Here is a 13,374-nt window from a genome sequence, read left to right on the forward strand (position 1 = left end):
ATCTTTCATTTCCTCCTCGATGGTTTCAACCTTAGATGGCTCTTTCTCCTTCACATCCTCGGGCTGCTCAGCGGACTCTTTCTCAATGTCCTTTTCAGATTCCTTATGCTTAAGTTCCTCCAAAATGGGTTTGTGGTCAGAGACGTCACCCTGCTCTTTAGCCGCCTCTGTTATTATTTGTTTGTCAGGAATGTCAATTTTGTCCACCTCTTTTTTATCATCAATATCCATTTCCTTCTGCTCTTTAATGGATACCAAATCAGATAAACTGCTCTTTTCTTTCTCTTTTTCCATTTCCTCTTCTTGCACCTTGGTTTCTTCTTTTGGTGTTTCTTTTACGTCTTCCTTGATAAGCTTTGTATCTGATGTATCTTCTTTCACCTCAGTCTTCTTCTCCTCATCTTTGGGGGGTGTTACACCAGCATTGTATTTGCCCACTTCCTCCATGGAGGGTTTGATCTCAGACAATTCTTCCTCAATTGGTAATGTGTGTTTCTGAATTGTCACTGCTCCTTGCTCAGAGGTTTCCTCCTCATCCACTGCTTTCTCTTTTTCTTCCTCTGCTGTTTTGCCAGCACAAATGTCAGCCTTTTTGCTTGTTTCGTCCCCGGATGTTTTGACAGTGGAAATTATTACATCTTCTTCCTCCATCGTAGCGAGTTTGACAGCAATGACATCTTTATCTTTACTCGTCTCTTGCTCCTTTTCTCCTATGATTGGTTTGACAGCCTCTTCAACTGTTTCCTTTGCTTCTACCTTTGTTGATGTGGCAGAGAAATCATCATCAGCTTTACATAACTTCTCTTCCTCCATAGTGATAAGTTTGATGTGAGCAGCATCATCTTTACTTTCCTCTCCAAGTGTTGGTTTACCAGCAGGTACATCTTCCTTGCTTAAAATTTTATTTTTGTCCTCTTCTTCGGTAACTTTTATCGCGGCAGTATCAACTACATCATCTTTGCTTGTCTCTTTCTCTTTTTCTTGCTCTGTGGTTGGCTTGGCAACCAGAATCTCATCTTTACTCACTGTCACATCCTTTTCCTCGACCTTGATGAGGCTAACGGTTGAGATAGCATCTTTACTAATCTCCTGCTCCTTTTCTTCTTTCATGGTAACAGCAGATGTGCCATCCTTAACAATAATTTCTTCTTTGGTGAGTTTAGTAACAGTGATGTCATGCAACTCTTTCTCGCTTTCCTTCTTCTCATCTGTAAAGGGCTTGGCGACAGAAAAATCGATCTTTTCCTTCTCTTTCTCCTGTTTCTTATCTTCAATCAACTTGATGTCAGATGTTTCTGTCTCTTTTTTCTTCTCCTCATCTTTTGGCTCAATAATGGGCATATCATCCCTCTTTGCCTCTTGCTCCTTCATATCTGTGGCATTGGCCTTTTCTATCTCTTTTTCCTCAACCTTTATAGAGCTAATATCAAATGTATCTGCCTCTTTCTTCCCTTCTTCTTTCAAAATATTACTATCAGACACATCGTCCTTCTGAACATCTGTTTCCTTAACCTCACCTTTGGGTTTAAAGTCAAAATCATCATCTTGTTTTGCCTCTTTTTGCTTCTGCTCATCTTTAACTTGTTCGGCCTCAGAAGCAATTATTTTTATCTCTTCTGCTTTACAAGTTTTGACTTCAGGAATATGGTCTTGTCGAGGCTCATCTTTAATGGGTCTATCAACGGTGACAGTGTCCTTTGCAGTTTGCTCTTCTTTGACACTTTTAATATCAGATGTGTCGGCCGTTACTGCCTCTCTCTCTGCTTTTTCATCCATTAAAGACTTAGTGATGGAAACATCTTCTTTAATGATAGATGTGTGTTTCTCCTGATCCTTGAATTGTTTGACATCGGAGGTGTCGTCCTTTTCTTTCTCATGTTCCACCTTGATGGTTTTAACTGCAGATTTATCATCGTGATCATCGTGATCATCGTGATCATCATCATCATCACCATCATCATCATCACCTATGAAATGACTGTCCCCCTCTGGCAATTTACCTGAAACAGGCACTTTAGTTTCTTTGTCTTTGAGTCCAACACCACCATCTTTATCATGTTGTTCAAATGAGATGAAGGAGTCTCTCTCTGACACTGGAGGCTGACTGCCTGTTAAAGATGCAGCAACATCAGGGATTGTTTCTGTCTGTTTGCCTTCATCTTTTTGCACTGGTGATGTGTCTTTTTCTGTCTCCTTTATCTCCGGAACCTTTTGAAGGTCCTTGTCAAATATTTTGTCCAAGGATGTTGCAGCTTCTACTTGATGCTGATCTACCATCTGTTTGTCAACAGCTTTTTGTGTGTCTTTTTCTGATTCAGCTTCCTTTTTATTTTTGTCTTCAATTGCTATGTCAAGGAGCTCTTCTGGCTTCTGCAACTCCAAACCAGGGAAAACCTTTATCTTGTCTTCCACTGGGGACTGACGGATTGGAGAGGGAGCTGCACTTGATGGACCAGAGTGTGGAGGTGAGGCCATTTTTACAGTTATGTCATCGGGACTGAAGCAACGCTCCTCGCTCTCGGAGGTCACAGAGTCCGATCCAAAAGGTCTGGTAGGAACAACAGATGAAATATCTTTCGGTAAAACTGCATCTATATTTTCCTCTTCGACTGGCAGGTGGACTGGTTTGATGTCTTGTGTAGGTTTTGAAACAGGAGACACTGCGCCAGCTAGCTTTTCAATGTCTCTCTCTTTATCCTGTAATATTTGGGATGAAGCATAGCCCTCTTGGAGTTTTTCAAGTGAAATATCAACATTAGGAGTTTGGTCTTCTTCATCCTCCTCATCTTCTTCCTCATCGTCCTCCTCTGCATCATGAGCTTTATCCAGCGCCTTCAATTCTACAGCAGGAGGCAGTGCGTCATCAGATGGAGACCTGGGTTGTTTGTCGTCTTCCAAAGAAGGTGGTGAAAGAGTTCCTGCAGAGAGTGGCTGCTCTTTGCCTTGTGTAGCATCAGTCGGGCTTGACAGGGGATCCGATGTTTTGGGTGGTTCATCAGCCTGAGGTGCTGTGACAGATGCCACAGATTGATCTTCAGCAATAGAAGTAGGGAAGGAGGACATTTTGTCATACTCTGTGATTGACGTCGCAGAGGACACATGCTCCTCTTCGGCCAAAGGAGCGGTCATGATGTTTGTGAACACAGAAACTTGTTCCTGCACAGCTGGGATAAACCCTTTTTCACTCATAGCTGCAGCTTGCATCTCCCTCATGCCGTGAATGTTTACGAATGATTCAGTCTGATCTGGAACAGAGATGTCGTAGGCACCTACATCATATTGGAGGTGTGGTATCCTCTCCTCTGCCTCTTCATGAATCTCCTCGTCAGAGATGGTCTGCTCTGTCTCAGAGTAGCCAGGGATGGTTTCATCTTGGATGTAGGACATGGCTTCACCTGCAGCAGCCCCTTGAGCTACCGAGGTAATGGGAGCTGTGGCCCCTCCAACATGAGACAGGTAGCCTTCCTCCTCTTCTTCTTCATATTTAGCTGTGGTCGAGGTTTCAGCAGTTTTGCTTTCTGTGACCATTTCTTCTTCAACCGCATCTTCAGGTTTCACATTGATCTCTTCATCTGCTATGACATCTAAATCTTCCACCTCCTCCAGTTCAGCTTTCTCTCCTGCCTCCTCCTCCTCCTCTTCCTCCTCCTTGGGTGGAGTCATCTCCAGATCCTCTCTTGTCACAACCTTAGCTGAGAGAGTTTCTGATTTCTCCATTTCTTCAAGCTCATGTTTCCTGTCAAGTCCATCATCCTTTGCCTCTTTCCATTTGGATTCATCCTCCTCTTCCCCTATTCCCATATCCTCCTCCTCCTCTTCTGTTGTCTTTTTGGCAGGTGGGGCCTCTTCTTCCTCCTCTTCCTCTTCCTCATCCTGAGATGCTGCTCCCTCATCCTCAAACTTTTGAGCCTCCTCTAATTCTCTTTCTTGTGTTAATTCCTTGTCTTTGTCCTCAATTTCAGCTTTCACTTCTGGGGCTGTTGCCTCCTTTTCAGGAGACTTTGTGCCAGCTGGAATCTCAGATACATTTTCTTGTGCTTCCTGCTTCTCTTGTGCTGTTTGCTCAGATGAAACGTCAGTACTCTCTGGTGGTTCTGCTGACACAAGTACAACCTCAGCTTTTTTCAGTTCTTCGAAATCCTTGGTGAGGTCTTCGGGTGGGGAGGGAGCAGACAGGCCCTCAGCAGCTCCATTCTCTTTAGGTTCAGCTTGGATTGTTGCAGGTTTCAGCTCCTGCGGTTTGGGTTCAGCAGGTTCAGACTTTGCTGCTTTAACTTTCCCAGTTTTGGCTTTAGTCGAAACTTTAGCTTTATGTAATGTCTTTCTTACTTCTGGTGTCAGTGGTTTTAGGTCAGGCTTTGTAATTTTTCTCAGCTCAGGTTTGGATGTGTCCTTCTTTTTGTCCTCTTTGGATTTACTATCTTTCTTCTCATCTTTTTTAGCTGAGTCATCTTTCTTTATTTTCCTTATCTCTTTCTTTTCCTTGTCCTTTTTCTCATCCATTTTTGACACCCTTTCCTTAGAGTGCTTTTTTAAGGATTTTTCTTTCAAGAGTTTCTTCTTTTCTGGAACATCAGTTTTAGATTTGATAGTTTTAGTTGGCTTTTTCTCTTCTTTTTTCTCTGATATAATTTCCTTCACAGACTCGCTCTTTACCTCTGTGGCTGTTGACACAACATCTTGTCCTTCAGTTTCTTTCTTTGTAACCTTTGCCGTGGTTTTCGGGGAGGATTTAAGACTCTCCTTGCTGTCTGTTCTTTGTTTTAACTTGGTTTGTTTTATAACAGAGGGAGGAGCTCCTGAGGCAATGTCCTTTTGTGTGGCTACAGGGTAGCGCAAGAAGTCAAGGTGCTTTAATTTCTCCAGCCCCTCCAGGATCTTGTTTTGTGGTGCATTCCCAGGGAACAGCACTCGGACAATCTTTTCTGCAGGGTTGGCAGGGAGCCAGACGACTAAGGCTGTAATCGATGTCAGGTAGGGAACAGATATTTCTCCCTCTTTCCCGTTGGGCAGCACAATACCAGTTTTGGCCTTGCTGTTACCAGCCCACTTCTGCATTAGAAACTGCATCTCTTTACTGTCTTTAACAGGGTTTAGAATATACATGTCTAACCTGCCCACACCCATTTTGTGGAACAGAGTAATGGGCTCAATAGTGTTGCTCACCACTCGACAGAGAGGTTCAGGTTTGATTCCTAGTTTGCTAAGGTACTGTAGAGTTAGTGATGCCTCTTCGATGCTGCGTTTTACTTTGAGATTAGATTCTGGCATACGAAGCTTCTCTGGTACATTGAAGAAGACCACGCCTAGTTCAGGGGAGATCAGGTTCTTCATCCAGTCGCTGTAGTTGGTGGAGCCTTGGGACTGCTCCTCTTCCTGTTCTGCTATCTTCCTCTGAAGAAGCCCATTGATACCTGGGAGATTGTCAGCGCCAATGTGCGTCAGTAGAATTGAGTCGATGCGGTCCAAGTGACGGACAAGTTTCCAGAAGCAGGATTTTCGTTCAGAGCCTCCATCCACTAAGATGTTGAAGCCATTCACAGCAAAGAGAGCAGAGTCTCCTCGTCCGCCAGGAAAGATGTAGCAGCATGGCTTGGACAGTTTCAGGAAGCCCCCAGAGGTGGGTGGCTCCAGGAGGTCAAAAGGCAAAGGCACATCGACCGTTTCAGAGACGTACTCTGTGAACTCGGTGATGCCCTCCATCTTGCGGAGAACAGGTTCAGGGTTTAGTTTACACTGCAGGAACTCCTGTAGGGTCTGCTGCTGTCCCAGGGAGGTCCAGCCCACCTCCCCGCGGCAGGACACAGTGAGTGTAGCCCGCTGCTTGGGGGCTGTTGTGCCCAGTAATTCACTGACCTGCAGGAGAGACACACCCAGACACATCAATCAGGGATACTGACAGGAACATATTGTGTTCACAACAACAACAAAGGAATTTCTTGGATTAATTAAAAAAATTATCAATAAAACCCTCCTTCTGTCTTTCTTTGTGCAATATTCTTCTGCTTTTTGACACATTTCTATATGAACCAGTTTCTATTTGTCAAGGGACCAACAAACATTTAGAAGATGAAGCACCTCAACCCCATCACATCTGAGCTGGTTCTAGCAGCCTTTGACCACTTTGAATGAGGAGGATTGCACACAGGCACTCCTCTTGTCTCCTTGTTTAATTCAACAGTATACTCGACTGGTTTTTAACCTACCTAAATTCACTCACACTACTCCGCTCCTCCGCTCCCTTCACTGGTTACCAGTGGCTGCCCGCATCCGTTTCAAAACATTAGTACCTGCGTACCGTGCTGCGAACGGATCGGGTCCAGTCTACATCCAGGACATGGTCAAACGTTACACCCCAGCCCGTTCACTCCGCTCTGTTTCGGCCAATCGGCTTGTTGCTCCCTTACTGCGAGCTAAACACTCATCAAAATCACGACTGTTTGCTGTCCTGGCTCCTAAATGGTGGAATGAGCTCCCCAAGGACATCCGGACATCAGAAAGTTTACACATCTTCCGCCGCAAACTAAAAACACACCTCTTCCGACTATACCTTGAATAACATTTTTAAACTAACAATTTAGTAGCACTTAAATGGCACTTACTTATAGCACTTTGTAGTTTTGCTTTTTTGAAGAAATTGTACTTTCTCGATTCTTGTTGTTCTAGGTTTGTACCCTCATGGTTGAATGCACTTATTGTAAGTCGCTTTGGATAAAAGCGTCAGCTAAATGTAATGTAATGTAATATACTGCTGAATTAAAGCCTCAAACGTTTAAGTTTACATCTTCATCAGGAGCCAAACAGTAATAAGCAGAAAAACACTTTATAAACATAATACAAAGCATCTGATAGTATAATTACATCATTCAGCATTCAAATCATCATCTGTGTCTTTTGCGTTGTTATTATTGCTTTTCTCATTGTTGCACCATCATGTGGTCAAATAGAAAAAAACAACAAAACCTCCAAACGTGCTATTATTGACAAGATAAACATTTTTTTTAGCCTGTAAGAAAACCTAGAATCTAAATGTCCATTCCATGGTGAATGTGTTCAATTTATATATCCAAAATGGTTCTCCTTCCAAAAGCAGTGGATCCAGATTACCAACCGACCAATTTCATTTGAGAATGTATAAAGGTTTTTTTCTGATTATTGCTCCTCTTGTGTGTTTGAAATCCTCCTCCTTAAAACTATGGACCAACCAATAAATTACTTACATATATTAAAATATGGACTTATCCTTTCATATTGAACTATTTTAAACCACAAACATGATTTCACAGTATGAACTTTAAAACGTTCATCATGTCGTCCCAAGAATTTGGCGATGGACTTGACTCACCCCAGGATCAGTAAAAACGTGTGAAATGTTCTGGTAGGTGAATACCCCGGTTTGAAGGAGAAGGCCACCGTGATCTGAGCTCTGGCCACTTAAGACCAGAAGCTTGTGTCCTGCTGAGTCTGTGACTAGAGACTGGATCTGAGACAGAGACACAAACAGAAGAAGAGAGAGGGAGACAACCAACAGTTAAAGGAAATATAAGAATGCTGAATTAGAATGACAAATACACAAGTCACTGACAAAAGAAAATGCACTTTAATGTGTCAAAGAAATATTTATCAATAGTACACAAAACAAAAACAAAAATGTTTCATACTTCCTCAAAAAGGATATTGGGTGAATTTGGTGATTAATATCTAATAGAGAATCGGGTTAGATATAGGGTACAGATACAGCGCTGACCAGCCACCTGGTGTGCTCTACAATGGTCTGAGTGTCGCGCCTGAGCGCTCGTGCCACAGAAAGTGAACTGCACCTGCTGCGCAATATTGGTCATAGGAATCTCTTCCACCGGGATCCATTTGGGATCTTAGAAGATCATGTATTGTATTGACACATACAGTCCACTGATTTGTCCCATACATCTGAATATGAATGTTGATGTACCTCTGATACAACAGTGTCCTCTGAAGGGTTGACAAGCACCACCGTCTCTAGGACATCACTTCTGTGGTAGAGAGTCCTCTGTCCTGTAGGAGAGAGAATTAAAAACATTCAGTTAACTTCTTTCATGAACATCCAACCTCATCAAGGCATGACGGTGATGAGGGAGATTCACTACACTGCATTCTCTATCATATGTGGGGCAATGACTATATAGAGACAGGCAACCCACTTTTAAATTAATACAAGAACAAAAGTTGGAATAGGAAATAGGTCACGGATATCTGCTGGCTGAAGTTTAAAATTTAAGCCATGACAACAATACACACTTAGTTAAGACCGATATTTCAGCAGTCATATTAGATATTAAACTGGATTTCTGGATTTGTCTTTACACGACTTATCGCACTGGACAGAAATATGTGCCACTTGCAGTGTGTTGCAGGAGGAGATTTACATTAAAAAACCAAAACAATACTTTGAAAAAATAAACACTAAACCACATACGGAAATATCTCATAATGAATTCGATTTTAAAGCACATTCCCATTCTCCTTTTACACATTCATCATCATTATGCATCAACACTTCATTCCACTCAGAGGTGACGTTTTTAATTCCCTTTTGTTTCAGCACAGATGCAGGCGCTAATATTAGAGAGGTCTAATAATAGTGGGATCTCTGACTCTTCAGTGCATCCCCTGAGTTTGAGGTCCAATGGTATCTTTTTAGGGTCTGGTCATAATCGCTGGCAGAAATCATATAATCAGCCTCAGATGCTGTGGTGGCAGAGGGACTGATACATTGGCATATTATAAAGGACTATCAACAGTTAAGATGCAGGAGACGGTGCAAGAAAAGTAATTTCATACATTAAAAGATAAAAAAACTTCACAGCTACAGTGTCTCTCAATCAGAGTGGTGCTTACAATTCTGCACCAGAGTCAGAGTCAGAGGAAGAAGTGCTCATTATGTAGCGGATGACTGTCCTTCATGCCCCTTTATGCTTTCTTACTCTTCAGTGAAATAAATTATATTAACATTATAACTGAGGAAAATGTAAGCAGATTGTTTTTTATAGTCAACCACACTCTTATCAGGGAACTATCCATCAGTGACATTGTCATAAAAATGAAATGTCGTTTTTTTTCTTCTGCTCTCTCAGTTACACAGTCCAGTGCAAATCTATTCAGATCATAGCACTTTGTGCCAACGCTGCTTTTCATATTTTCTGGCAACAAAAACAGAGTGTTAGTAGAATAAATAGGCACAGAAAACCAAAAGCTGAGCTATCTATTCAGCTTTTCTCAGGTCTGTCCAAAAATGCCCTTAGGAAACTACAGTTTGTCTTTGGACTGTGGGAGGAAGCTGGAGAATCTGGAGAAAACCAACACAAACATGCAATCTCCACACAGAAAGACCTCAGCCGACCCTGGATTCGAACCATAACCGTCTTGCTGTGACGCTTACTAAAATGAAAATGCTAATAGTGAAAACAATGCTCAAAATACACACCCATATATCCTTCTATTTAAAAATGTATACTTTTCATAAATGTGTGACATCTATAAAACAACAATATTTATTTCATTGTTTCATTATTCCCTTAGATGCAATGCCACAGGCCTATAAAGCACATGCTCGGATTGAATGCGAAGCCAGTAAAGCACCATTCCAGCAAATGGTTTCTGGTTTCGGAATGGAAATGTAAATACCCCTGGCTGAGGTGTGACACTATAGATGTTCACACTTCAAGAAATGTTGGAAGAATACTGGATTTACCAGAGAAGCAATAAACATGAGAATCTGGGCTCTTACTGAGCAGTCAGGGAAGTCAACTTAATGCAACAGCAGGCTGACTCCTGGTTTAGTCACATGTGAGGACATTTATCAGCACGAAGATGACGTTGATATGGAAAAGCACTGGAAGATGTTATGATGAAGTGGCTTTGGAATGCAGGGATGGCATCTAAGACAGAACAATGAGGCTGGAAAGCAATAGTTCTCCAAGTGGAGCTTGGCTGCAGCGGTTTTCTCGCAACAGCCACCATAAGGTTGCTCAAAGAGTCAAAGACAAACTTAGGGACTGGAGAACGGCCCAAACACCAGATGATGCTGAGGTGCACAGCTGATGATATGTCCCTAACATCTGATGGTGATCCCTGCTGGTGGTTGAAATTGCATCATCAAACTACTGTGGATGACCTTTAAAAGGGATACGCACCATCTTGTCCTATGTTTTAAAATGGGTACGACATGGGTATGAGGTGATGACTCCCACATTTTGCTATTTAGCATCACAGGATAACTGGCCAGATGATATTTGGCATTTTCCATATGTGAACATGTTTTAATCTAAAACCTGTTAAACTGAGTTGTTGACTGCTAACCGAATCCTGTTTCATTTAAGTTTATATAATTTTTGATCTTCTACATATTTCTTTACTCTTTAATCTTATTGATATGACTGTCTGAACAGAGAATGAAAATAGTCTAAATAAATAAGAAACTGAGAATCCAAGAAATCAATGTTGCCAGTAAAATCAAGCAAAACTAAATGAAATGTATTAAAACTCAAACATTCAGAGAGCGTCAATGAAACAAATCAGAGGATGTGGCTGTTGATGTTACCATAGAAACTGACGCCCATGTTTTGATGGCCTGCAGACACACTGCAGTTACATCACTAATATGAGATATAAAACAATGATTTGTACTAAACTGCAGCACAGAGGTAGAGAGGAGACTGCAGGGTGTGTGGATGGAGGTGGAATGATACCCTTTAGTGTTCAGATGAAAATACAGCTGCAGCAGTCAGGAGGATCTAACGCTTCAGCAGATCTGCCCACAGACGCGTCCACTTTCACAGCATCATGACTAAGCTGCGGGGGGAGGGGTGATTTGCAAGTTTTTCTTTTATACTTCAAACGCTGACAAGTGCAAAACGATAACACAGAGGCAACCTGATCGATACAAGTGCCGGAAACGCTGGCGTCATGCAGCTATGAATGTGCGAATCCTTTCAGGAGAATGAAGCCCCGAGAGACGGTGTGTCCCTTTGACCTCCCAATCTGCTTTTCTCAGGTGAAACAGAGGAGAGCAGACTGCATTAGCGGCTGTTGATGGCTTCCTGCAGGGTGACTGCTCGCTAACGCTGCAGACTGGAACGTGATACGACAACAACAAAGACACAGTGAGTCAGTCGGAAACACTGCTGTTTGGCCCCAGAGGTCAGAGGACCTCAACGATAAGGAGCATTTGAAAGGGCTGTCACTGTCACTGAGGGCCGGACGTCTCTCAGGTCAGGTTCACTCTCACTACCACACACAACTAATGGGCGGAGATCTGTATGTGACTCTGGTGGTGTGGTTATACATTATCAGTGAATTGTTCTTAATCAATGTAATTTATGTAATTGCAAGTAAAAGTGTTGACATTGAGTAATTTAATATTAGATCAAGAGCTGCACTATTTGTTAATTCCTGAAATGATTAACACCCTATCATGTATTTCTTAACAACTACTACAACTCCACCAGTGGGCACCCAGAAATGGTGTCTGCTGTATAATTTTGTTTTAGAATATTGACAGTCATTATCTGGACTGTCAATATAGTAAAACAAAATGTGTGATTATAAATGTCTTCATATATAACAGAGAAGCTATAATTGTTAATAAATACAAAACGTGTTATATATGCTAAATTTGTGAATTGGCTCCTTTGTTGTACATGAACTTCATGTTCTAACAACATATTTGAAGATGTCACTTTAGTTTATGGAAATTTAAATTTAAACAGTTTTAAAAAATTTGGGGTATTTTATGGAAAATATATATATTGGCAAATAATCAACAATCAAATAAATACTTAGTTGTCCTAATGCCCTGTGATGGATATGGTAAAGTGAAAGAGTACGGACGAACTGCACAGCATGACATACAAATTCAGCTTCATATAGCATGGAACTATTGAATGATAATGTGAACCTCAGGTTAGGAAATCTGATTTTATTAACCTACTTGGCACATGAAATATATTCAAAATTAGGTTTGAAAGGGTCCAAACTATTCATCTTATATAAGGATTTGACTATAGATGAGTCATTTCTTTATATTGTGTGGATCCACACCCACCTCGTCTGTTTTAATCAAAGACCTGCTTAGTGCTCATGTAGGATACGATAACACAGCAGAGGGCTTGAGTTGGTTGCAGGCGAGTAAATGTTAAAGCTCAGTGTTTAGTCATCATTCCTACTGAGGACATAAAACAGCAGCAATAAAACGTATTTATTTTCTCTTAATTCTCATTAACAGTACTTTTTAGCGACAGTGCTATACTGTTAAAAAAGGTTTTATCACAGCGTGTATTTGTGTGTCATCAATACAACATGTCCTGATACATGTTAAAACGCCACAGGCATTCGATTTACAGTTTGCTTTAGCAATAAAAAAGCTGTTCTTATCGTCAACTGTAGTTTTGTGCTTTTTTAAGGAAAAAGTATCAGTTCTGGCAACGGTTAGGCAGTGATACCCAACCTTACTCAAACCCACAAATGTCAACCTTGTAGGGATTGCCAAAGTGTTAAGGACTGGACTGTGTCATTCCTTGAGCCACACTGCTGCATACAAATGTATTGTATATCTGCATATTAATGTATCTTTTAATAGCTATTTGTTTATGTAGGTCAATGACATATGCTACCTTATCTGCATCATTGTTAAAGTTGCTTATTGACAAAATTATAAATGTGCTCAGCCTACAGGAAGCTGTCAACTGGTAAGACTGATGGATTTTCTCAGAGACTTAAGTCAAGGTTTTAATCTCTGCAGTGCGTCACACACGCTTGATTCAATACATATCCACCTACTACAAGTCTCCACAGCAGTCAGCCTTGTGTTCTCTCTTAAGTGAACGCAACATTAATTAACTACTTAATAGAAGTCTGAGATGAGCTCTTTTTAAATAAATAACATCCCTAGGTCCAGGGAAATTTGTTTGCTGACAAAGAAAACTCTGTGGTAGACACAACAAAAATATCAAAACATATACCTTCTTTGCCATTTCTCAAGCGCTCAGTGGATGACAAGCTTTGCAGTTGACGTGTATGTTGATGGAACCAGCAGCTTAAACCCTGTGCTCTGCAATATGTAAGAAAAACCAAGGCTGTTACTGAAAATTACAGTAAAGTATCCTCAGGCAGGCCAAATGTGTTTGTTTATACAGACTACGTTCCGCCAAGTTGCCCCCAACTATTCATCCCTGTGGCTTCGCTTCATTGGCATCCCAGACAGTGAAGAAGAGGCATCCTATCAGATGAGGAGACATTCAGCCGAGGGCATTTTGAGAATCACAGTAAAAAAAGGAGACAGATATAAATGTTCATATTTCTACTTGAATGCGTCTAATTTCTGCAAACTTCTGTTTT

General features: G+C 41.4%; 1 protein-coding gene across 4 annotated transcripts in view; it reads right to left on the reverse strand.

The window, feature by feature from the left end:
* The window catches only part of LOC117763640 (microtubule-associated protein 1A-like), an 81,214-nt gene that overhangs the window by 9,680 nt on the left and 58,160 nt on the right, over window positions 1-13,374 (reverse strand). For 3 of the 4 annotated variants that reach the window (XM_034588910.1, XM_034588911.1, XM_034588913.1), the window contains 3 exons: window positions 7,952-8,034; window positions 7,346-7,483; window positions 1-5,856 (listed from right to left, as the gene is read on the reverse strand). In XM_034588910.1, the coding sequence (XP_034444801.1) occupies window positions 1-5,856; window positions 7,346-7,483; window positions 7,952-8,034 (6,077 nt within the window). The remainder of the gene's footprint in view (window positions 5,857-7,345; window positions 7,484-7,951; window positions 8,035-13,374) is intronic. The other variant, XM_034588912.1, reaches the window with a different exon arrangement.

The sequence above is a fragment of the Hippoglossus hippoglossus genome, chromosome 6 (genome assembly GCF_009819705.1).
Source record: "Hippoglossus hippoglossus isolate fHipHip1 chromosome 6, fHipHip1.pri, whole genome shotgun sequence".
In the NCBI taxonomy this organism is placed as follows: Eukaryota; Metazoa; Chordata; class Actinopteri; order Pleuronectiformes; family Pleuronectidae; genus Hippoglossus; species Hippoglossus hippoglossus.